The sequence below is a fragment of the Haliaeetus leucocephalus genome, unplaced genomic scaffold (genome assembly GCF_000737465.1).
Source record: "Haliaeetus leucocephalus isolate CR32 unplaced genomic scaffold, Haliaeetus_leucocephalus-4.0 Scaffold149, whole genome shotgun sequence".
Lineage (NCBI taxonomy): Eukaryota > Metazoa > Chordata > Aves > Accipitriformes > Accipitridae > Haliaeetus > Haliaeetus leucocephalus.
The window spans coordinates 312,252-338,354 of NW_010972585.1; the positions used below are offsets into that span (position 1 = coordinate 312,252).

At 36.9% G+C, this 26,103-nt stretch overlaps 1 protein-coding gene across 1 annotated transcript in view; it reads right to left on the minus strand.

The window, feature by feature from the left end:
• Positions 1 to 458: 458 nt before the first annotated feature.
• WASF1 (WAS protein family, member 1) overlaps positions 459 to 26,103 on the minus strand; it is a 29,648-nt gene continuing 4,003 nt past the window's right edge. Inside the window, exons 2-8 of the mRNA XM_010561648.1 lie at positions 18,432 to 18,566; positions 9,634 to 9,787; positions 8,824 to 8,941; positions 7,840 to 8,012; positions 6,332 to 6,511; positions 4,316 to 4,953; positions 459 to 1,362 (exon numbers count right to left, since the gene is read on the minus strand). Coding sequence (XP_010559950.1) covers positions 1,205 to 1,362; positions 4,316 to 4,953; positions 6,332 to 6,511; positions 7,840 to 8,012; positions 8,824 to 8,941; positions 9,634 to 9,787; positions 18,432 to 18,566 — 1,556 coding nt within the window. The 3' untranslated portion in view covers positions 459 to 1,204. The remainder of the gene's footprint in view (positions 1,363 to 4,315; positions 4,954 to 6,331; positions 6,512 to 7,839; positions 8,013 to 8,823; positions 8,942 to 9,633; positions 9,788 to 18,431; positions 18,567 to 26,103) is intronic.

Consider the following 26,103-nt stretch of genomic DNA (forward strand, 5'->3'; position numbering starts at 1 on the left):
TTGAAGGAGTTATTCCAGAGAAGGGAAACACGAAAGCCCTGCACAACATGCAATACACTGCTAGAGAGCACTTAAAAAAATGACTTTGCAATATCACCCATGTTCTTTGTCATCTTTCATTAACCATGATTTCGACTGCTGCATCTCCCCTTCTCTTCTCAAGATACATTGATGGTAAAGTGTTTTTAAAAAAACAACTCTAAATCATATAAGCCACAAGCTCCCAATTTCGTATTTTTTTTTTAAACTAATGGATCACAGTAAGATTTCAGCTTTTTTTTGTAGTTATGCATATAGATATCATTTGATGACACACATTTTCCTGTTTAACAGGGGTCCTTAGATCAGGTGAGAATATTTATTGTAACTTTGTAGACCACAGATTAAATCTTTGAAATTCAAGGATCCCTCAGGTATACCAGTGAAAAGCAGGCTTCATTGAAAAAGCAACAGCCAGGAACATTTAAAATGAACCATTTATTAAATCAAACTGTTATTTTAACAGTTACATAAGTTACACAGCATGTTTAAGTCAAAAGATTTCACAAGGAAAAAAAAATTAAATTTTTATTATGCAGGCAAAAATAGTACCACACAATATGTACCTGGGAGGGAAGAAGGGAAGGGGAATCTCTAAACATTCAAATAAGGCCATAATTATTTAAAAACAACAATAAAACAATAATAAAACTCCCCAAAGATCCATTTTCCTTTCAGTGTGTTCAGTGCTGCTAACTATATGTACTTTTAGTGTACAGATGTAATCGAGGCAGTGATATCTTGATAGCTAGTAATGTTTTAAAACACTATCAGAAGTGGAATAAGGCTCATTAGTACATACAGCTGCCCTTGGAATGTCAATCTCAGTTGCCTTCATTAACTTAAAATTCACAAAGTGCACAGTTAAGATATGCCAAAAAATTGAAACTGCTACTCTACCAACAGCTGCCCATGCTTAATACTTAGTGGTCTATTGGAACAAAGTATGTTCTTTCAAAAAAGAAGTGTAAGAAAAGCCACTGAAAACATTTAGTTTCAAAGATGCACTAGGAGCTTTTTGTAAACTGAAAAGTAGAAAAACGTGGATTAATTATGTAAAGAAAAGAATACAAAAACCACTAGAAATGACCATCAAACTTTCAAAGAACAAGCACCACAATGGACATTAGCATTCGATTTTGCAGTGTACAGCAATGTAATAATTTTACTCTAACCAATCCACTTCATCAAATTCTGAGTCATCTTCCGAATCACTGTATTCCACAGCAATGCGACGAGAAAGTATAGTAGCAACATCATTCTCAATGCGCTCATGTTTAGCTTCTTGTTCACGTTGCTCTTCAACTTTGCGTAGCTGAATACCTAAAGAACATCAAATCACAAACATGTTACTCTCCTCCTTTATCATTATACAAAGTATTTACCTCATGATTCACAAAATGCTTTGCAAGCAAAAATGAAGGCTGAGGACATTGTCCTCCTCAGATGAAAGTTCTCTGTCAAAGTTTTAAAGAGAGGAATGTCAGAATTGCAACAGCAGACTAGATCATCAGTCCTTCCATCATAATATCCTGCTTCTGATTTCTGATTAAAAATACACCCACATTTTTAGTACCATTGTAAGTGATTAAGCCATTTATATTATTTGCATTTCCAGACACTTTCTGTACTCTCTCTTCATGATTTCAATTAGAAGTTATAGCTATTTGAGTATCCTAACAAGATAGGACTTCTTGTAACCCAGCTTTGATTATGTAATGATCTGGTCTGGGATGACGTATTACTTAAAGATCAATCAGAAAGGAGAAATAACACATCCCAACAGTATGAGAAAGTTAAATCCAGTAACTTAGTTAAAAACATGACAGAGATTATATATTTTGGTTTTATACCCACGACACCGCTGTTGCCAAGTGACAGGCAACACACGCACAGGTCCTTAGGTGAGATTTAAGCTGTAGTAACTTGAGCCTTTGTTTCTTGCGCAAGACTTGGTCAAAAGCATTTTCAGGAATCACCTGACCTATACCAGCAGGCTCTCCTTTATTAGGTTTTTCGCTGACATTCTCTACTAATGTTCACGCACCACTGCTGTACTCAACTGTTGTTGATACTTCTTTAGATTCAATGATGTTATCAATTCATGTGCATATAGATGCTTCAAAAATATTTTGAATTAGTATTATAGCCTATCTACTGATATTACAGTACCATACAGATTCTGTACTGGGTTGCAGGTGCAGGGGAAAATCAGAACAATGTAGTACTTGAAATATTTGAGAAAGATTAACTATTCAAAGATACCACACAGTCAAACAGCAGCACTCACAGTGCAGTGGGGATTTTTCTGGCCGTAAGCACATAAGCTGAAAGGTACAGCTTGTACATACAGCTCCTTGCTAGATCAGCAGGAAAACATTGCCCTGCACCTCCGCCATTCGCTTGCATCCTGCCAGCGGGGAACCTTGCAATGTAAAGACTACTCCACTGCCGTGTTGAGACGTGTCAAGATTAGATACTTAACAGCTTTAAGTCTTAAGCAACAATTTCTGAATGTCATTTATCATAGAATCATAGAATGGTTTGGGTTGGAAGGGACCTTAGAGATCATCTAGTTCCAACCCCCCTACCATGGGCAGGGACACCTTCCACTAGACCAGGTTGCTCCAAGCCCCATCCAACCTGGCCTTGAACACTGCCAGGGATGGGGCAGCCACAGCTTGTCTGGGCAACCTGTTCCAGTGCCTCACCACCCTCACAGTGAAGAACGTCTTCCTTACATCTGACCTAAATCTACCCTCTTTCAGTTTAAAACTGTTACCCCTTCTCCTATCACTACACTCACTGATAAAGAGTCCCTCCCCATCTTTCCTGTAGGCCCCCTTTAGGTACTAGAAGGCTGCTATAAGGTCTCCCCGAAGCCTTCTCTTCTCCAGGCTGAACAACCCCAACTCTCTCAGCCTGTCCTCATAGGAGAGGTGCTCCAGCCCTCTGACCATCTTCGTGGCCCTCCTCTGGACTCGCTCCAACAGGTCCATGTCCTTCTTATGTTGGGGACCCCAGAGCTGAAGGCAGTACTGCAGGTGGGGTCTCACCACAGTGGAGCAGAGGGGGAGAATCCCCTCCCTCAACCTGCTGGTCACGCTGCTTTTGATGCAGCCCAGGATGCAACTGGCTTTCTGGGCCACGAGCGCACATTGCTGGGTCATACTCAGTTTTTCATCCACTAATACGCCCAAGTCCTTCCCCGCAGGGCTGCTCTCAATCCATTCATCATCCAGCCTGTATCTGTGCTTGGGATTGCCCTGACCCATGTGCAGGACCTTGCGCTTGGCCTTGTTGAAATTCATGAGGTTTGCATGGGCCCACCTCTCAAGCCTGTCAAGTTCCCTCTGGATGGCATCCCTTCCCTCCAGCATGTCGACCGCACCACACAGCTTGGTGTCATCGGCAAACTTGCTGAGGGTGCACTCAGTCCCACTGTCCATGTCGCCAACAAAGATGTTAAACAGTGCCGGTCCCAATACCGACCCCTGAGGAACGCCACCCATCGCTGATCTCCACTGGGACATCGAGCCGTTTACCGCAACTCTTTGAGTGTGACCATCCAGCCAATTCCTTATCCAACAAGTGGTCCATCTGTCAAATCCATGTGTCTCCAATTTAGAGACAAGGATGTCATGTGGGACAGTGTCAAACGCTTTGCACAAGTCCAGGTACCTGACGTCAGTTGCTCTTCCCTTGTCCACCAATGCTGTAACCCCATCATAGAAAGCCACCAAATTTGTCAGGCACGATCTGCCCTTAGTGAAGCCATGTTGGCTGTCACCAATCACCTCCTTATTCTGATATCACTTATATGTTGTTGTAATACACTGATACATGATCAAAATTCCAATGCAAATTGATCTGTTCTGCTTTTATGTAACAGTCTGTGAAAAACAATGTTTTGGTCTTCTACACAATCTGTGGGTTATCAGAAATAGCTACATTTTCAGGTAAACAGAAATGAAGAGATAAGCTCTGCAGATCATCTATAAACACATGTACTTTTTTTTTTTTTTTAAATCTAACTTCCACAGAGAACCAGTTTTGCCATCCAAACTAAACATCTGATAAGTGCAATTACAAATTGAAAAAAATCTGTCTACTTGGCAATGCATACACTGTAGAGAATAGAAAGCAGAAACAGACTTAAGATGCATACCTCTAAACTAACTTCTTACACATGTAAAATATTCCATCTCTCAAAGCTAAAGTGTATTTAGCAAGTTTCTGAGACTGTTCTTTTTGCCCCTTAATAGCCAAACATTACCTTTCCGTATTGCTTCCAGCAGAACGCTTCTAGCATCACTGATTACAGGAAGAGTTGAAGGATGGCGTTTGGGTTCAGGAGCAGGAATCACTTGGGATGGTGGAGATGGAGGCATTAGGGGGGCATGAGGGCCAGGGACAATGGTTGTGGGAGGAGGGTGCAGAACAGGAGGAGGGTGAGAAAGGGCTGCAACTGTGACAGGAGAGGAGGGTCGAATGCCAGGAGGAGGCAAGGGAGGAGGTGGGGGTGGTGGAGGAAGTCCCTGTACTTCAGCTTGTGGAGGAACTGGGTGAACTGGTACAGCTTCGCATACTTGGGCAGCTCTAGTGACAGGAGGAGAGGGTTGTGCTAGGGGAGGAGCAATTGGAGGTGGAGCTGGATGTAGGACTCCAGGAGCTATCTGGAGAGGAGCTGGTGGAGGTGGCACAGCTGGGGCTTGCAGAGCCGCTGTGGGAGGGGGTGGGGGAGGTGGGACTGGGGGTGGAGGGGTGGAAGTCATTGCAGCTCTTAATGATGAAGTTGACAAAGCAGATGGAAGAGGCGGCGGTGGTGGAGGAGGAGGAGTGGGGCTCACAAACACTGGTGTTCTGCCTGTTGCTGGTGACTGAGGACGATTTTCTACCAAGCCAGTAGTAGAACTGAAACAACCAATAACAGGACAAAGTTATTAGAGCTGGAGAGTGGAAAAAATAGTAATAGATTCACTTCTGCAACTTAAGAATATTGAATGCTGGGCATTAAAGAGCATTATGTACTATAATGATTTCAAGGTATTCATACCTCATATACAAGGAAACCTAATTCTAAGTATGGAGTATGCATCAGTCTTCCAACAGACCTCTGCTCAAATTCAGCTATTAACCAAGTTTATGCTCTTATACAAACCTGCATCTTTATCAGAGGTTTCCTATACTATTATAATTCTCCCCTCCCATCTCTAAGTAAATTTAAATTATTTTTCTGAAGTAAGCGAACTAGCAGTTGATTAACTGCTTTGATTCACTGAACTTTAAAAACAAACCAAAATATTACAAGTGATGAGGGCAAGTTACATTTGAAATACATATTTAAGGTTTGATGACAAGATGAGTAAGGCTCATATCAAAGGTCGTCAATTCTATGTACAGAGTGGTACATTTATATGCTAGATACTCATAATAGTGCAATGAATAGGTGAAATGAAGAAAACAAAAGGGAACAGTAAAATTATTTTCCTGAAACGCCACCAGAGGATTTCTTTCAGCTGTTGTGGAAAATTAATCTAAAGAGCTATGCATTTCTGTGTATAATCTCCTGAACACTAAAAAGACATTCTTTTCAAGAGACTAATATCTTGCCGATATAACAACTGCGTCTGAATTAACTGTCCTCTATTCCAAGTTTTATGTACCTGACCATAAAGTAAGACTTTGGGTATAAAACAACCAACAGGGAAGTTACAACCAGATCCTCACTCTAGAAAATACTCTAAGTATGTATGCAGTTCTGGAAAGGTACAGGGAAATAGAAAACAGAAACACTTGGGGGAAGAACAACAACAACAAAAAAGCACTTAAAATTTGGCCAACATGATCAATACATAGTTTTGACAGCTGACTGTCTTACTGCAATATATTCTTCCTTTCATGTAGGCTGAAACACAGCTCAGTTGTACAAATTTCAGATTTCCAAATTTCCAAAATTCCAAAGCTAAATCCTGAGATTCCAACATCTTTCACAGAAACATCTTCCACACAGTTGTCTTGCCATTTAACTGAGAAGGTGACACAGTCACAATACTAATGGCAAGATGAGGCCTGTCTCCACAATGGCACCCTATGGGGTTTAGATGCTGAGCTTTCTCTCCAACTCCTGTGTGGCCCTGCAGCTGCAGACATGTCAGGGCTGTGGACTGATGTAACCCCTAGGATGTATGTACTGCCTGGGCTGCACGGATATAATACTAATGACTATTAGTGGGGTGGTGGAAAATTAAAACTCCCCATTAAATCTGCATGTGGCTTGACTACTTCATACCTAACACAAGGAGGCACAGGTTTCACATCTCCTGCTCCATGCATGGGAGGTGGTGGTGGTGGCTCATGTGGTCTGACCAACACTCGCTCTTCAGCTCTGTTCAGAAGTTCAGACATCTGGCTATAGGGTAATGCAGAAAGCGAATATGATCCATCCATATGGTCCACATATGCTTGAGATCTGTAGGAAAATAGTGAAAAATGATCCAATGTAACCTTTAGTAAAAGTAAGTATTAGTGCCCTCAGCTACTGTTCTGTGCTTCAGTTTGATTTCTGACTTCAAGTATCTTCTCTGCACCAATGCTGCATATTGTACTTCATGGCTTTTTAATAATTTATCCCACTTTCCATGCCACTGCTTCTAGCAGCTCAAGGGTTTAATGATTTTGACAGGTATATCAGACAATTTCTACACTATGTGTGTGATCTTAGTGTTTATTAGTCACATTATTTTGAGTTAAGTAAACATAGCAATGCAATCAGAAATACACATATACCAGAGTGTATTATGAAACAGACATTATACTCAGTAATTGTTTCTGCTCCTCGATCCCTATTTATATGCAACCATATTCTTTTATAACATTCATGAAACATCCACTGATGTTACAATGGTAGAATTTACAACTAAATAATTTAGCTGAACTTCTGTCAGAGGATCTATATTCCAATATATATGGAGAACTCACTACTTTAAACCTTATAATTAATACTCTTTTATGGTGTGCTTTTGGCCAGCAAAGGATAGGGATGTAACTATTTTTTCGAGGACAGTAAATACTTTTTAATTAAAAAAAAACCCAACCCCCAAAAACCATACCCCCAAACCTCCTAATATTACTTGTCAGCCCTCTTTCCTATCAGATGTTTCTCGGCTGGCAAAATGGACTTGGTTTTGCACAAACACCAGAAGCGTAAACACAGCAGGTGTTTACCATGTCAAATGGTACTTTTAGCCACCAGCAAAGACGTGCTGTGAAATGAGAATCCAACAGGTTGGATTTTGTAATAGACTATAACCAGAAATGTCAATCAAATCTTGAATTTGCTCAAGAGTAAAGAGAAGCTCAGCGTTCTCATTTGAGTTCCAAGCGGACCTTTGTTCACATCACACCCACCATACAGTCTTGGCAGTGTCCGCTTAAGAAAAATCAAGAGACTGGAATAATAGGGATTTTGTAGGTCAAGGCTGGAATGTAGTGACACACCTGGGTGCAAGCTTGCAACAGTGACAGTACACCTTCCTCAAGGAGCAGATGACAACACATCCTCAAGGATACAATGAATTCCAAGGATATAAGCTACTCTTAAAAATAATAAGATAATAACTACTCCTTTAAGGACACACTGACTAAGTATTTTAAAACTGAGTTTTGATTGAGCTAAATCAATGATTTCCAGTGCATTTCAAGAATAGCAGTAGCATCTCATCATTTACCATTTCTCAAGCATGTTCACTATGTAGTATGAATATCTGTACTTCAAGGATAGAAAAAATAAGAAGAAACCTTGATTCAAAATGTGAAGCTGGGCCATTAGCAACTTCAATGTGCTTATGTAAGAGGTTAGCGTCATCTTCTGCGAGCTCCGGACCTTGGGCTAACTTCTGCCACTCTCTCCGTCTGTCATGAGGTGCCCTTGGCACTTTTTCTGGTTCATGAGGGCGATCTAGATTTTTCTGCTGTAGGAGAGTTGTGCAAACAAAACTGACAACTAAGACAGTGTTTTTAACTAGTTGCATTTAAACATCAGCCACAAAATAATGAAAAACAATCCCAATTCAAGGGCAAGAAAAATTTACTTTCAGTTGAAATATGATGCGTAAACCAAAAAGACTTGTAAAAGGTGGAAACCTCAGTCTAGTGGGTAATTAGCTGAATAATACAGAGAAAAATAACTGTGTAAGTAGCTTTTCATTCTAAGTCTGAAATGAAATTATGAATCCAACACTTATATTTACTGTCTCCATGTATGAAATATACAGAATAATGGTGAAACAAAAAAGTAGCATTACCTTTGCAAAAGTGTTTAATTTTAAAATATAAACATTCTATTCCTACTGATTTCTTTCTAGTTTAGAGTAAACATATCTATCAGAATGTCATTCAAGCTTTTTCACCTGTGAGACTGTCAGAATTTTGTATTATGAAAGAGCGTTCCAGTGAAATTCTTTATTCTTGCTGTATTCCTCCTTTTTTCTCCTTTTTGAGTCATTGCTAGAAGACTTACAAGTTTCTGCAAACCTGCTGTTTTTTATATTAAGACAGCATGAAAGCCCTAAGCCCTTCTATATTATTTTATTATTATTACTATTAAATATTTATTTGTTAAAGTTGATGGAATTGAATGAATACAAATAGTTTTAGTTGAATGAAGATGACTCTGTAAAGTTTGGATTGTTATTAATTGCATAACCAAAAACGTACCATACCTGCAAGCAAACCCTTTCCAGGAAAAAACAACCAGAAGCTATATAAAGCTAACACATATACCTTCTGCTTCCTCTTTTCTTTTCTTTTGTCCTCGGTGTCCTGCAACATTTTTTCCTTCCACAGATCAAAGAAGTATGAAGGATTGGTATAAAACTTCAAGCCCTCTTTTCCATCATCCCTGAAATATAGTGATGCAAACAGGGCATACTATTTATTTGACAACACATGAATTCAAACACTAAGGCAGAGGAAAGACATATTAAGGAATACCTAGCATCTCAGACCCTGAAATATTTTACTGAAGAGCATTTGAAAGATGAACATTGACCTCCTGTGCCATCATTCTTTACTATCTTTCCTTGTATTCAAGGTCTTGATTTTAGAAAAGTAACTTTAATGCAAGCTGTAGATAAAAGAGTATCATAAATCAGAGAACTCCCATTCCAATGACTCAAATGTTGCTCTTAAAATAATGAGCAAATCTGTGTGGCTCCTCGTGTTCAACTACTGATTCAAACTGACTTTGGGACAGCAAACAACATTCATTTCCATTAAAGACCTTTCTTTCTACATACCTAACTGCTTATTTTCTTCACATCCAAGAGCATTACACAGTTTAACAAATACAGGTAATAAAAATGGCTTTTTCTTACCATTGTTACACTGAGGTAAAATTTGAGTAAAGTGGAGTGAAGTTTTAAGGCTTATAATGTCTTCTGCTGCCTGTATTCCTCCAGCAGCTTCACAGTTTTCTACTGTGGCTCCTTAAATAATCAAGTGCTATTCAACATGAGCAAGGTGCCTGCATATAGCATCTCTATTACATAAAAGAAGCTAGAAATTGGTTTTGATTAATTGTATTTTACTAACCTGTAAGGGGTGAGAATGTTAAGTGGAGGAGGCTGTTCACAAATGTCATAAGTCTCTTGCAAAGGAATAGGCAGAGTTTTGCGGTCAAACAGCTGTTGATCTTGAATTGTGGAACTCCGGAAAGCTTTCCTCATTGTAATGTCCTGCAGCGACACTGAAAGGGGATATTGCCGTTTAAAAAACCCACCAAAGATAGTTTATTTGGATTAATCTGGAATTGCTTAATGCTGATTAGAATATAAATATTAAGCATTACTCCCAATATTTTATGTGTTTTACAGCAATTATAAATTCATCTAGCACTACTACCATGGGAAGATATTGTCAGATTATGTGAAAAACATGCTTGTAACGTTCTAGCACATTATTCTCTATTTAGCTTCACAAAAAATTTTTACTCACCTGGATAGATACCAGAACTCTGTCTCTCCAAAGTAGTTCAAGCAGATTGCTTACTGTAGCTATAAAATATCATTCTGTAGTTCAGAAGTACCTAATAACATTTACCCACTGCATTTCACAAACTTTTTGGTACTGAAAAATGACTCTCTATCTTGAGGTACAGATTTTACCTTTATACTATCAGCAAGCCAAACTTTGCATGCCTTGCATGTAGGTACAGTTCCACCGAAATGCCAAACCAGCACATCACTTATGCTACTGATATCAGTGAGTTTTAATGGGAGGCGATACTATGTTCCAACACATGAAACTAGTCAAATGTTGTTTTTTAATCAGACTGTTTAATTGAGATGAGACTTCTCTGTTTAATTTAGGTGAGACACCTTGAGGTTTTAAGCACAGTAGTTAGGAATAATCAATTATCTTTATGTAAGATTCAAAGGAAAACAACAGTAGGTGAATGCAATAGATTAAATAGTGATTTGAAATATACTGACTTACTGCTGTTAAAGCCCACGTAATCTTTTTCTACTTCACAATCATTAAAATTTAGAAAAAGATTAATGGAAAAGTGACCAGAACTGATGAAACTTGCACTTTTAATTCTGGAAACAGTCTACCTGTTCAGTCTCATATTTCTCTCCTTCCTTGATCTTCAGTTACTACATCTGTGAAGTCCAGGTGTGTCTCAAGACTAACTTTGCAGCCAGCATTAGACTTCCACTAGATAAAGAAGCAGCCCTTTTCATTGGTTTGGGCTTTTTTTTTTTTTTAAATCACAAACAATACTGAAAACAGTTTTAAGACATACTAGCAAAGAGAGTATTTTCAGCACATGTATTTTACCTATAAATAATTATGTTTATTTTATACAAACAGGTTGATAGTAGTGCCCCTTTACTCAAGATGAGAGGACACCCCCACTTCCATGTCATAAGGGCCTTTGGCAACAATTTTTTAAGAGTGCATCTTTTTAAGCTGAAAGCTGCATTTTACTATGGCTGCTGTAACACATACAAGCGTACACATACGTATGTGCACACACACACACGCAGAGCTGGATTTCTATTGTATGATCACAAAGGGGCAGAAGGCAGGATTTTTTTCAGAGGGCTTGCAATTCCTGGAATGTTCTATCTTCTTACCTAAGCATATTGGCAACATCCTTTGTGAGGCTAAAGATGGGATTTATTTGATTTTCAGTTTGGCTTTTGAAGTTTATAACAGTTGGCAAGGTTGTGTGTTCCTGGAGAAGTTTCCTCCTTTTTACCCTTAGGTTCTATTTCATTACAGTGTCTTTTATTCTTTTTAATACCTTTAATTAGCTGCTCAGAAGCCTTTTAAAGTATGTGAAAGCAGTATTGTAATGTATGAATATCAGCTAGGAGTCTCAATTTCTGCAGGCATTTTTGCACTCATAAAAAACCATATATATTTTGTACCTGTCATGAAGTATAGGTTGTTATTTGCTGGCAAAAGTTCACAGTTGGAAGAACTGGGGTTCACCTCATCTAAAACCCTAGTCTTAGATTCTTTTATACTTCAGCTGCTTTTCCTTTGGGTTGTTGGTTTTACAAATGTCACCAAATGTACTTGTTCAGAGTTTCTTGGCAATCTTGCAAGTCTTTAAACTGTCTGTCACTTACTGGAGACTATGCCAACAAAAACAAAAGTTAGTATACTTCTTTTTGAACCTGTGTCCATTCTGAAGGCAATAAAGTAAATTAATTTATTGCAATAAATAAAGACAGTTCTTTGTTTTAATATTAAAATGCTCATAGAGTATGTGACATGTACACTGTTCTATAAACTCTTTATTATCATTCCTTGATCTCTTCAGTGAGCAAACGCAGCCGGTCTAATTGATAATCTCCATTTTCTTGTTTAAATATCCACTTTTAAAAAACAGGTAAAAGGGGATAACACACCTGAGGATAATCAATCTCCAACAATAAGCATAGATTACTTTCTCTTTAAAACTAAGCTACGTAGCAAAGGTCTTCAGAGAAAACATACACTGTGGAGTTTCAAACAGCTAACAGCATTTCCTGCACTGATATCCAATGACCGGCATTCACGGAAAAGCGTGCCATTATTCAGAACAACTGACTACATTACGGCAACATTACTAAGGAAATGAAAGAACGTGGCACACAAAGTACTGAGAATCATGACACCGATATAACTTGCCTACAGACAGGGATCAGGTAAATCCCATGTGGCAAGCACAGCGTAATCCTGGGCTGTGCACAGTTTGGCTTACAAAGCCATTTGTTTAGCTTGCCAGCTGGCTAAGAAACAGAAGCCCTGTGTGGCTTGCCACCTCAGGGGGGAGAATACGTGAAAACCTGGCTGGTCATCCAGCCACTTAGCTTTGGCTGATTGACAAACTGGCACAGCAAGAGGACAGGTCAAGCAAATTGGATGTATGAATTCAGGTGTGAGAAGAGATGAGACACTGAAGGAGGAGTTGGAAATGATGCAGGTATTTGACTTGATGCTGATAAATTTAAGCTTCCAGTTGCCTAATTCCTAACCTTCGTATAGCCCAAGATCACAAATTTCATATGGATACATTTTCCTGAAAGTCCATCTGCTGCAACACTTGTGTTTACTGCAATGAACAAAATATGGGGTCTGAAATAATTTCCTTAAATGTTGAGATGTTCACAAATTAAGTTAAACATTCATTCAACAATCTGAACAAATGCCAGTTTATCTGTAGTGTGTCTGTTGTTTGGGTTGTACGAAAAGAACTATTGTATGAGCCAGTCTAACCTTCTGTACATGACAATATTTTCCACATAATTGAAATTTATCTCTGTCAGAAAGCTAAGCTACCAAACTTCTGTACATTTGCCTTTGAAAAAGAGATGCCAGTCCATTTTTATTTGTAATCAACAATGAACTGGGAAAAAGAAAAGGTATTTAAATTGCACTCTAGTAAGATACAATAACTGGATTTCTTTCGGGCTGAACTACAAATTAAATAAAAGAACACATCAGTAATATATATCCATAATAACGTTTTACCTCTTGTTAAGCATCTCATTAAACTGCAATCCCCACTTTGTAGTAAAAGTCAGGTGAGGAGCACATAAGCGTATTGACAGAAAGTAGCTACTTTTACATTTCAAAGGTATTAAATATTAACATTTTATTTAACCTCACCAGAAGAAAAAAACCTGTTATTAGATTTTTTAAATTCTTTTAAACTCACTCCAATGTACAATTTACGATGAGGTTCTAGGCCAAAAAATGCCATTCTCCTAAAGGTGGTAACTAAATAAATAATATATATTCCTTTTAAAAGTTTGTGCTCTCAACACTTTCTGCAGAATTTCATCCTGACAGCTTTTAAGACCATGAAATCTTGAATGGCACAGCTATGACTCCTTGAAGAACTGAATGACTATGGGAAATTATATACAAATCAATGAACTCACTTGCCCACAATTCCCTTTCTCTGTTCAAAATCTTACCCAGTGATATGAAAAGTGCAGGGAAGAAAGAATGACAATATCAAATGAATAACTTAGTAATGAGATTCCACTTAAAGGTAATTAATTGGGGGGGTGGGGTGTAAAAATTCTCTTCAGATAAAGATTTGTGTGATTCAGTTCCTAAAGATGCTGCCATCCCAAAGTCTGATTTCTATTTCATACGTATGTTTTTTTAACGATTATCCATTTCAACAATGCCTAGAATTGCACATGTATTAGTTTTCTCTGCCATCAGAATACTTCTTATGTCACTGCAGGTTTAATAGTTGCTAAGCAGAGAGACTACTTCTGCAGAACAGAAACTACTCTCCTTTGGGCTTGTCCCCAACACAAGAAATTAAAATTTTCTGAAATACTGATTTAAAAAAATCCATAAAAGCTCAAGCACTCTTTGGATGGAGAATGTATGTAGCTTCACTGCTATGTAAACAAAGAGAAGGTGTAAATGTTAGAGCAATCATTTTAAGAGGACTCAGAAGCTGTTTTAAATGCAGCGTGTAGAACCAGGGAGCCCCGAGCAGCCCGTTAGGGAACATGTGAATCACCCAGCTGCATCAAGCAGTGAATCTGCTGGTGAGTCTCAACAAAACCACCACATTATTTACCAAATGACATTTTGTCCAGATCCCTCTTTTTATATACAAAATACAAATTATACAATATCACGGCTTTACCACTGAACTATTAAGCCTTGGACACACTAATTTAAAACTGATTTACTTAATAAATAATCCATAAATTGAATCAAGGGCTAAGAAAATTGGAGAAAAAGCATGGAGAGCAGTTGGAGCTCAGCCCATCTGCACAGATCTTTGAGAGGGAGGCACACTCAAATCCAACTTTCATTAAGTGGAGATGTGCCAGGAAAAGTGACCTGCTATTCAATTTAATTTAACAGTCTTTTTCTTTATTTGACTTTGGGAGTAAAAATTCTTATGAATGAATTAACAGTAGTGTTCTCTACATTAACATATTACACATGGAGGTCATGACCCAATTTTCATGTGGTCCCTGTTCTTAACTTTGATTACATTTATACTCAAGTCACCAAATTCCTCTTCAGAGGCGTATACTCAAATTCCTCTTCAGAGGCTAGAGACAGTAAGCTGCCCCTTAAAATGGGATTTACTACCCTTTCCTTCTGAGTCTCACAGTGGGCTGAGTGTCCTGATTTGAAAGTTGACTGAGTCTCCCATTTTCAGAAGTATACAGACCACAATTAGCTGTCAAGCTTTTTAGGTTTCTCCCCACCAGATGGTATCTCTTTTGCCTATAGCAAAACGTCAAATCTCTCTTTAGCATTAACCCAGCAAACTTCTAAATTACTATCCCTTTTATGACAGGGCAGTATTTCTAGAATGTTTAGAAAAAAACAAGCACATGTATTCAAAGCCAGAATCCTACTGAAATACAATTCAGAACATTGATTCCTTTCCTGAAGTATGCCAGGCTGCTCACCCGTAGCACTTCAGCCACCAAGTTTTTTAAGCTGCTTATCACAGTTGTAACAGATATGCTGTAGAAATCAAAATTTGATACACTGCCTTTGAGATTAAAATCCTCTCCAGTTTGAGATTTAAATAGAATTAGGCAGTTCATATTAAAGAAACACTAAATTAATACCAAAATATACGGATAAAGTCTTAGTTTATGAATTCTCTTTCAGTCATGATACCATTTATCTGAGTGATACACAACTGTTTTCTAATACTTCATTACATTGTACATCAGAGCTGTACTGTGTATCCACATTTCAAAAAAACCAACATAAAAGCTAAAATGCTTTTAAAAATTGTCAGATTTCTACAGATATGAAACTATTTACTTGTAGCAGTACTTCAAGCTTAATGGCACAAATAAATTCACAAAAATGTGGTAAATTAACAAAATCTATTGTTGTATTTATAAAATTTGCATATATATGGAGAGAGTTAGAAATGTTATTTATAAAGTAAATACTGAAATTAAAAATGGTTGCAAAGAAACTATACTCTTAGGGTTTATTTTCTAACTTATGAGGATATCTTACATCGCAGTGCTACTGAAACCATCAACCTTAGTTCACCTCCATAGCAAGAATGTGTTTTTCCAGTCCCAAAAAGACCCCAGATATGATAACTCTTGAATAAATATAGGCTAGTTTCCCATACAATTGAAATGAAGTTCAGTTTACTGAAGAAAAACAGAGGATTTCTTTTCATCTGTATGCAAGTTCAGTATCAATTCTGAAGGGGAAAAAACACATGTATGTAAAAAGAATGTAAAAAAATTGATTACAATATGAAATTAAAAATTCTGAGAAATTGAAAACAGTGTAGTAATTCAAATCAAACCAAGCTCATAGTACTTCTTCTATGACAGAAAGATTCTGCACCAGGAGTTAGTTCCTCCAGGATACAATCCTAAGCTTGCTTTCTTTTGGTTTTATTCTTTCACAGAGATATTGCAATAATTCAAAATGAGAAAACACACAGACTATTAAAAAAATTCAGAGCTTTTTATTACTTTGACTCTACCAGAAACATCTTGTCAAGTATCTACACCTCATTCAATGAATCTGACTCAGGCCATTTTCGTTCATGCCACTTAGCTTTAAATGAACCTTAATTTCTTCCTCTTGTGTAATAGCATTGGCCCAAAGGAACACATTAAATTTTCTATTACTGCCTCCTGGCAAAGAACTAGCAAATGAGACTCATTTTACAAGTATAGCCCACTTTACACATGCTGTTAGCTGAGTACTGAAATTTGCTTAATTCTTGCATAGAGGGTTAAGAAAGGTAAATCCAAATGTTTTCCCACACCTTCATGCATTAACGTCCTCCAGCTATTTTAGCCCAGATCAGGATTAAAATGAAAGTATTTGTGAGGAATTTCTGAATTTCAAGCCCAAAACAGGATACTGAAGGAGAAAGTTTCCTGATCCCTAATTTTTGAGGAAATATAGTATCAAATTTCCTCTCATCTCCTTTGTCCTCATCTGGTGACTCATTCTGGGCAGACGTTTGTGAATAAGGAACACTGGGTATGGCTCAAGGACTGGATATTCTTAGGGTAATAAAAATAGACATTTAATAGTTCCTGACACTGAGGACTGCATGTGTTCCTCTGAAGTACTAGCAGTCCCTGCTATTCTATGGCATGAGAGACAAATCCAGGGTATCAGATTTGGGTCACACTTAGCCACTCTGGACTTGATCAAGTAGACCTCTTTTCAGCCCTGTTTTCTTTAATTGCAGTGTCTGTCCCTTTCTTTAGCTATACAGTTTAGCAAATGCTACAGTATGCATAGTACTGTGAAAAGTTATTGATCTGGTGTATTTGGGACTACATACTATTTAAAAGTATTTCTAGCAATTCTCTAACATCAAATAGTTATGAACATTTAGCACTGAAACCTACAGCCAAACTTGTCAAAGGCCATTTACACAGGAAAGTACAATTTACATCTTGCTATCCTGTAACATCCTTAGCTGCTTTAACTCAATGATTTAAAATGGTCTCTCCATTTTCCTGACATGTGAATGGTTGCCATATTAGATATGCCATATCAGTACACATCCCATTTGGATTTAAACCAAAAACTAGGCTGCCAAGGGTAAACGTAGAAATGACATTTAACACTCTGGAGTATTACAGCTCTTACAAGATTACAATTGCTGACAATTTGTTACTGTACACAGAAAGGATTTTTGTCATTATCCAATCATAGTAAACATGGTATTTTATTGGAAAAAGACGTATATGTGTATGATGTATGCTCAGTTGTCAAGAGACTTGGAAAATCCCATTAATGTAAGAATTCCCTTAGGCAAGTCATGATGTTGTGGAAAATCGGCTACTAGCTGTGAACAGCTGTCATTCGAAACCTGCTCTAAAATTAATGTAATGCAAAATACAGAATGAAAACTTCCTTAGCTTAAGTTTTCTATTAGTGAAATTTCAACATCAGTAGCTAAAGAAAGCCTGAAGACCATGTTCCTCGTTTGACACTTCATTTTTCCTGAATGACACACAGCTGTTATACCTAGACATTCAGAACTGAAACAGCTTTCTATACTTTGAAATTGGATCCCACAAACAATCTGAAGTTATTTTTCATGATGGGATGTTGCTCTACTTTCTAGGTCTTAGCTACATAGTCTAGAACACCCGAAAACTGTCTGGGGTTACAAGACCTTTCATAGTTCCACCCGTAACCAACAGATATGCAGGAAGGCAAAAAAGCTTCACGGCATTTACATATTGGGTGGTCTATGTTACTGTAGTCATCACAAAGCCTATGCATCATTTAAATTCCATACAAATTCTATCTTATAGGCGTGAGCCATACCTTATTGACTTTTGGAAATACTTGTTTTCTCAGTGCTAACCATTATTTGTAGCACTTAAAGCTATTTAGGAAGAATCCAAGGGGATATATAGCGTCAATAAATGAAGCTATAGAACTGTAACTTCATAGAGAAAGTAAGATGGTAACAAGTTAAATGCAAAAACCCTACTTGGACAAATGGTTATGATCTCATAGGAATTTAGTAGGAAGGTTAAAAAAAAAGAGTAAAGACTTATCTCCAAGCATTAACATAATATTACATATTATTAATATTATTAACACTAATACATAACACTACTGAAGTGACACATACTCCTGTAGCAGTTTTTATGTAAATTCATTGGTAACAGTACTGTTCAGTTACCGTGAAAATGTTGAGCTCAGAAAGCTGCACAAGGCTGTGAAAGAAACCTGTAGCAGAAATAGAAATGGATCTCTTTCTCATGATGCTTTGCTCTGTGTTCTTATAAATATAATTTAAACTATTATTATTTCCATTTCACTTATCAATGGCGTCTGAGTGACAAAATAAGAAATCTTCAATCCAGGAGTTAACTTACATTCCTCTTCCTTTGGATCGAGTTGTGTAACACTGACAGATAAGCGATCTACACGTTCTTGTAAGGAGTTGACTCTAAATGAGAAACTGTGTGCTTCATTGAAAAGTTCACCAAATATATCTTCAGCATATTTACCTGAAATATGAAAAAAAAAAATAAAAACAATCAAGCATACTACAAGACAGCCAAATGAGTTTGCCCTGAAAAAGATTTCTATTTTAAGTAAATCTAAGATGCATGAGTATCACTTGTAACAACCTGTACTTACTGAGCCCATTCAGAATGCTTCAGAAAAGTAAAGAAAAGTTAAATAAATAATTTGTAATTTATTTATCAGAAATGATTTAATACATTACAGGCCAGATATTCAGCTGGTATAAATTAATTTAACTATGCTGATATGCAAGAAACTAGACTGATTAGTTTCTTGGATATGTATAAAAGGATGATTTCCAGCACCTGAAGCTGCTCCTGTATGAGCAATAACTAATCTTTACAAGTGAAATTTATCTCAACATTTCTCAAAATGAAGCACAGCTTCCACTCCTACTGTACAGAGTACCTGTCAAAACAGAAGATCAGATATTTACATCTAGGTTAATTTGAACCAGCCCATTCAAAAAAACACACACTAAAATAATAAATCCTACTTTGAAGGATCAAAATTCTAGTAACTGACCAATTTATAGTCTGAAGTAAAAGAAGAATCTCCTTTGTTCACTTCAATGGCCATCACACATTTAGCCCAAAAGAGCAGGAGATTCAAATATCATGAGAAAAGGATCAGTAACAAGTTTCTTTTCTACAGAGTACTCCATATAGTGCTTCTAATGCCCCCCTACAACTTGAGTAGTCTGCCAATGCCACTGAAAAAACCCACCAGACTGCCTAGCAAAATTTGTAGCCACATTTCTAAAATACCACTTGATAGCTTTTAAAACGTTCTACCGTACTGTGCATATGTAATCTGTGTACTGTTTGTGCACTTACGTTGGGTTTGGAAGTATAAATCTCACAAATTTCTAACTGCCTGGTCCGCACACAAGTTCTGACAGGTACCATAGGAAAGGATAGTTATGAAAATTTTGCCTTTGGTGAACAATACATCTTGAAGTATACATAAAAATGAGGACATTTTTAAAAAACACACATCAAAAGGACAAAAATTCAATCCCTACAGGTGCTGTGGAATCTACTTAAAGATACTATGGAGTAAGCACAAGGCCGGTGCATACCATTTATTAAGACTTAGGTAATAGCAATAGAAAACCAGCATGACTATAAACAACAGAATATAAAAGGGGGTAATAGAAGAAATGTACAGATGAAGAAAATAGAAAGGATCATAAATTCTGGCATATTAAACATAAAACCCAAAAACTAGCCTGAGGAACAACTAGCAAACTAATAATAAATATTCCTTCAAATACGTGAGGAGCAAGAAAGCCTTCCACAGAGTCTGTAGAGCCAGCTGGTAATGAAGGTATAAAGGAGTACTCAGAGAAGACAAGACCCTTGTGGACAAGCTAATTTAACACTTTCCACTGGTGTTCAGTGAAAGGAACTGGCGAGACCCTCCTGCCAGAACTCTCTGTGGGAGGCTCAAAGAAACTGAAGGGACTATGTAAAAATTACAAAACTAAATTGACAAAATGACCCCTAAAATATTAGTAACAATTTGTAAGTCTCCTTAATACACACTGAAAGGTGGCAAGCACAACAGTAAGGTTCAAAAATTTTTTCATGGAACATCTTGAGAGCTACAAGCCTGTAAGCCCAACATCCAGACAAGTTAGTATAAATCACTATGACGAACTGAATTAGTAGACACCTGGATGACTTGTTAGAGAAGAGACAACAAAGCTTTTTTAAAGTGAAATCTCTGAAGGGTTTATAGGCACATGGATGGAGACTATGATCTAGTTAGATATCCAAGAGAGTTTTGAAAATCCTTAATCAAAGCTTTTTAGGAAAACTTAACAGATGGGCCATAATAAAGAAGCGACATGGCACAGATAAATAATTCCCCAAAAGGTACAAAACAGGAGTAAATCACTGGACTTCACAGTTGAGAAAGGTGAGTTTTCATAAGTTTCTGTACTGGACCTATGCTATTCAAGATACCCATAAATGACCTGGAAAAAAAGGAGATTAAAGTTTGCCAATGATACTAAGTAATGGAAAAGAAACACACTGACCACTAGTAAATACACAGAAACCCCAACTGGTCAAAGAGGCTTCCACGCTGGAAAGAGCTGGAGGCTGGGAGATTAGCAGGAACATAGTACATGCTTGCCTTGCTCTCATTCTTGGAGCATCTGCTATTAGCCACAGTGAGAAGCAGATCAAAGGTGCAGCCATTCTTAGAATCTTTGTCTTTAAGTACCAGCCCACAGTAAAATAGAGATGGAAAGTTAGCGAAGTCTACTTAGCTGGCAACTCATCTAACATAAGACTTTCTAATATATGTCTTGAAACTCTGAAAAGTTTATGTTCTTTAACCTGTATCTGAAGCAAGAGAAATTACTTAAAAATGTGATCCACTAAGAGCAAGATTACTAAACTTTTAATACACATTTACTACAAATTTAATGTATTTCAGATAGTATATTCAGATATATTGTTCATTTTAATTAGACAATTCATGTAATATTCAGAGACATGTGAATTAGCATTAAAATCAAGTGTAAAATTTCACGTATAGAATAAAAAGTAAATTGCAGGGGTCCCAAATCCAGTAACTTCTCTTTTATAGGTGTATTTTAAGGCTACAGTTTGTTTTATCTATATCATTTCATCAGGCTTACAACTCATCTATCTCATTAATGAGCTCCAATTGCATATAATCTGTCTTAGAAATCTTTTCATTATCTTGCATACAGCCACAAACATATTGCAAGGAATAATTTGCCTATGTTTATGAACACTAATCCTCAAATGGGAAATACATTAAAAACAACCTGTCATGTTTGAAGTGGTATGCCAACCATAATGTCTCTACCTACATGCCCGTTGGCAGCCTCTTTATTTAGCCTGAAGTATATTTAACTAATGCTTTTTCAAGCAAAGCAAAATGTTTGCTTTTAGTGAAATGTACAACTTTGTTCAAAAGAATACTGTATGTGAATGTATATATGTATACAACATTTATAAACCAGTGTTTATGTTGCTGTCTCTGTGTGTATTCTATATGAATAGATCTTCAATTTTGAACGGATTACAAAAGATAACGATTACAGGTGATAACACTGAACAAAGCGTCACAAACTCAAATAAGTAAAAAAAAGTATGATAAAAAATACATTAGTAAACAAAGCTGATCTCACTCTACTTAATTTATGGGTAATATGTTAGAAGAGTAAGGAATCAAAATTAATTCCATTATATAGAATGGATATTCCAAAGTATTATTAACATTTCAGAAAATTTACATCATTATGGGACTGCTTGATGAAAAACTCTACTCGTATCATGCAGTACAATAAAGCGAATGACAGCTGACTATGACAATTAAAATAATAACGCCCTAGGATCTTGGTCACAGCTGGATACATAATACGAGCTTAGAAAGACCAGTGATCTTCGTTTGGTTATTAAATTAAATGACAATATAGACTTCTGTAAATAAATTATTTTAACATCTGTGAAAAGCTTATTTTACTGTATTTGCAAAACTTGCTAAATTGACCAGAAATATACAAAAATTTGTCATTTTCAAAAGACAAGCCATATTCCTCCAATATTACTAGCTGTTCTCTCAGTCCATCATACTGGCATTTATTTTTATTAACAGAGCACAAGTTTTTTTCATTTAAATAAGAGGAAACATTATTATTTATTTTTAATTAAGGAATGTATTATTCACCTCATTATTCTTTTCACAACTTTTGTCTTGTCTCAGAGGGCTCTATTCACAATTAACCCTTCAGTAAGAAAGGGATACAGGAATGCAGCTCCCTCTGGTGTCAGTCAATATCATTTTTTGTGACAGCGAAATAAAATGTCTTGGAAGCAACGTGTTGTCCTTCCTCCCCTAAGAATGTGCATGTATTTTGATAGCCTTTTTTGAACAATTATTTTCCTGATATTTAAAACAGACTTATGAGCTGAAAATAGAATACTAGCTAGTAGCTACTAGCTGAAAATAGAATAAAAATAATACTGCTCACTGCCTTCCTCATTTTTTTAAATTAAGACCACCAAAACACGTATCATCCACTCCTGTTCATTACCATGGCAGCAAGTGTAAAAAACAACTGATCAGTTTTACAACTCTCCTCTTTCACCATTTGTTTCTCTTAAATTGTTTTATCTCCTAATTTCCCCCCATAATTTCTTAAATATTTGTCGAGCATTGGCTTCCATGCACAAATGAATAATTTCTAACTATGCAATACACTAACATGAGGGGATACTAAGGTAAAAGAAAGGTTATTTTTGTCTTGTTCTGGGGGACTGGGTATGTATCAGATACGGAAGTCAACTACAATCATCATGTAAAGTGAACCTGAACCTTATTTCAGGCTAATTAAACAAAGCATGGCAAAGAGTTGTCTTACAAGTCTTATATATTGTGTTGTACAAATTGCTAGAACCATGCTAACATGCTGCAGGATCAGGGCATAAATTAGCAGTCCCCTTAAAACTCCAGTCTTTAAATTCACCTGAAGTACGCATTCTCTATGCTGTATCCAGTAGCAAACCTTAAGGAAAGGGCATTTAAATTAATCATTTTACAACAGTAGATCAGTTACCAGCAGATTTAGTTACAGGCTCTCAGACAAGGAGTGGGACACAGGTCCTGAAGCAGGACTTGTGGAAGAAGCCACTTCTTTACTATCCTTTTGCATTTTTAAAGAAAAAGAGTTCCAAACTATTCAACTGCATCTAAACCTGAAACAGCATCCTGCATATTGATTATGGCATCAGCAGACTCTAGGAACCATGGTCTAAATTTTAAGTAGCTATCTGGATAAATAAATTGAGCACCTAAAGTGCTCAATGCCATTATACAGCATCATTTGTTGGAAATTCAAGAGGATGACTGGTAAATTTCAAGCCAATGCAAGATGGATCAAGCAGGACAATCAGAATGAGACAGTTGTCCAATGTTGCCAAAAATATTAATCGTAATTAACTTTGCCTTAACTAATCTGTCAAATTTCTGGAGGTCAGCGGGGAGGGGGGCTTAACATGTACACAAACAAAATCTAATCCAACATACTTACCACTGGAATTAAATTATAAAAATGTTTAATATATTAAATATGCCATGACATTATTAAATGCAATGTATAATGAGGTGTTATATAACGAAATTTAATATTATTAAACATTATTTAAATATTAAAATAGTAAATACATTGATATATTGAAATATACAAACCTCAAAATATTACAGTTTAAAAATATAGGTTTGGCAATTTGATTTTTTTAAAAGATGTAGAAACTGATAAAACATCAGAAAGAATAAGCTAAGAATTCAGTCTGTTATCCACCTATACGCTATCATTCCTTGGTTTCTATTATTTCAATCCCATTCACACACTAAACATTTTTGCCCTAAAAAATAAAAGCATAGAACAAAAGCGGCTGTAAAACCTGTCTCATGTCCTACTGCACAATCCCTTCCCAATATACTTACACTATTCAAAATTACATTATTCACTACTGAATAGTTCCTTCCTACACAATATAGTGTATATATTAGAAAATACTCTTTCAGAATAATTAGTTACCCCATAAGCCACTAACAATATATAACCAGGGTCCCTTTATAAAGCAAAACAAGAAAGTTATTCTAAGTCTATTAATACATTTTTCCTCCTCCATTAATTCTGACACATAATTTAACATATCCATTGTCTGTTGATTCAGCTTCAGAACTTCACTACATTTATTTTATTTAATTGAATGATTTAGAAAAAAATCAAGGTATATCTGAGTTTCACCTGAAACCCTAGGCTTGTTTCTCATCATGATCATTTCAATCTTAACAGTTCAGTGGCTAGGAGATGGACTAAAAGCTGGGAGACTGAACTGTCTCCCAGGCGTGGAGATAAGAACCTTGGTAGATCCTTGAGACTTTAGTGGCTATGGCTGAGTGAGCTCTGAAAAGCAATGTACTAAATATTGTTCAGTGATGCTAATTAGGAAGCTACCATTATGAAGGTTAAGGGAAGTCCACAAGGACTGGATTTAAGGATTTTAGCAGGAATATCAGAGTGAGGAAGAGATAACTTGGTTCCTTTAGCCAGCAAAATTGAACCAGGCATTTATCAGACAACCTGATCAGGGTATCAAAAGTATCAAATAAACTGTGTTAAAGGCCATCTCTGAAGCAGGTCTGATGCTTCTTGTTGACATCCAAGAAGAAAAAGTCAGCCTTCAAAAATCTCCAGTCATGGAGCTCTGAGATATCATTTCTTATCTCCCACTGAGGACAGCATCAAGTAAACTGGCTGAGATTATCCACTAGGGATTCAGAAATCTGTGAAAGAGACTGCTGAGAGCTGAACCTGATGTTGAAAGCACCAGTCCTAAAGATCATTTCACAGGGAAGTCTTGTTCTTCCTTTCCTTTTTTAATATCACCTGAATTCACTGCTCTATAGAGGCAAGGAATTAATGACAGGTAGGACTTTTTTCTGCTAACACATAGTTGTTTTCAATGAGAAATTACTGACCATTTGTTCATCCCCTCGTTACCATTTGAGGTGGAGACAAAACAGCATCACATTGCCAATACTGCCACTGCCGGGGAGACAACATCAAGCAATGAGTCAGAAGTCTTTGAGGGGACAGGGGTCTCTGAAAAGCAGAATAAGCCTCTAGTTTTCAAGTCCTTCAGTTCCCTTACCTCATAAGAACACTTTCTTTAGTGTTCCCTGGCACTCATAGTAATAACGAAGGAAGAAGTGTGACTAATGAAGAAAATTCACAGACTATTGAATAGGCTTGTGAGCACAGTGAGAAGGAGGATTCCCAGGGCAGGACCTGCATAGGGATTCTGCTGGTTCTCAATTACTGACTGAAGGTCTAGCTGCAGATCTGCAGAGACCTACCTCTGATCATGCAACATGCAGGGGCCTCACCATATGCTGAAGATGTTGCCCAGACAGGATGAAAAAAGAGAGGCTGGTCTTTGAGCTGAAGAGGCCTGGTTCTAAAGATTAGTTGAAGTCCAAACACCTTGTTGGCAAGTATTTATGGAGAAACATTTCCTATTTATTGAATGTTAACACCCTAAGCCATGGCAAACTGAAGGTTTGCCCGAGGTGAGAAAATGTCTTGCAAGATGAGCAGTGTTTAAAACCCTCTAGGGGATGGCATGGTAAGCAAAATTAAGGAAGAAAAGTTAAAAGCATCTAAGAGGGAAAAAAATCGGGGGAAAATAATATGCTCGAAAGTCAGGGTTTCACTCCTGAAAACTAACAAATAAGGGGTGAGGAAAAGAAATAACTAACTAAGAGAACATGGTAAAAACAGGAAATAGTATGAAGAAAATATAGAAAGAGGGGAAAGGCTACTGAAGGTTCCATATTAACTGAAAATTGTTTTCACTAACATAAAAGGCACTCCAGCTTAGCAAACAGAGTTATACAGCATTCTCTTTCTTTATACAGAGGTAGAAGAAAAAAAGGGAAATGACAGCTTGCTATGATTGAATAAAA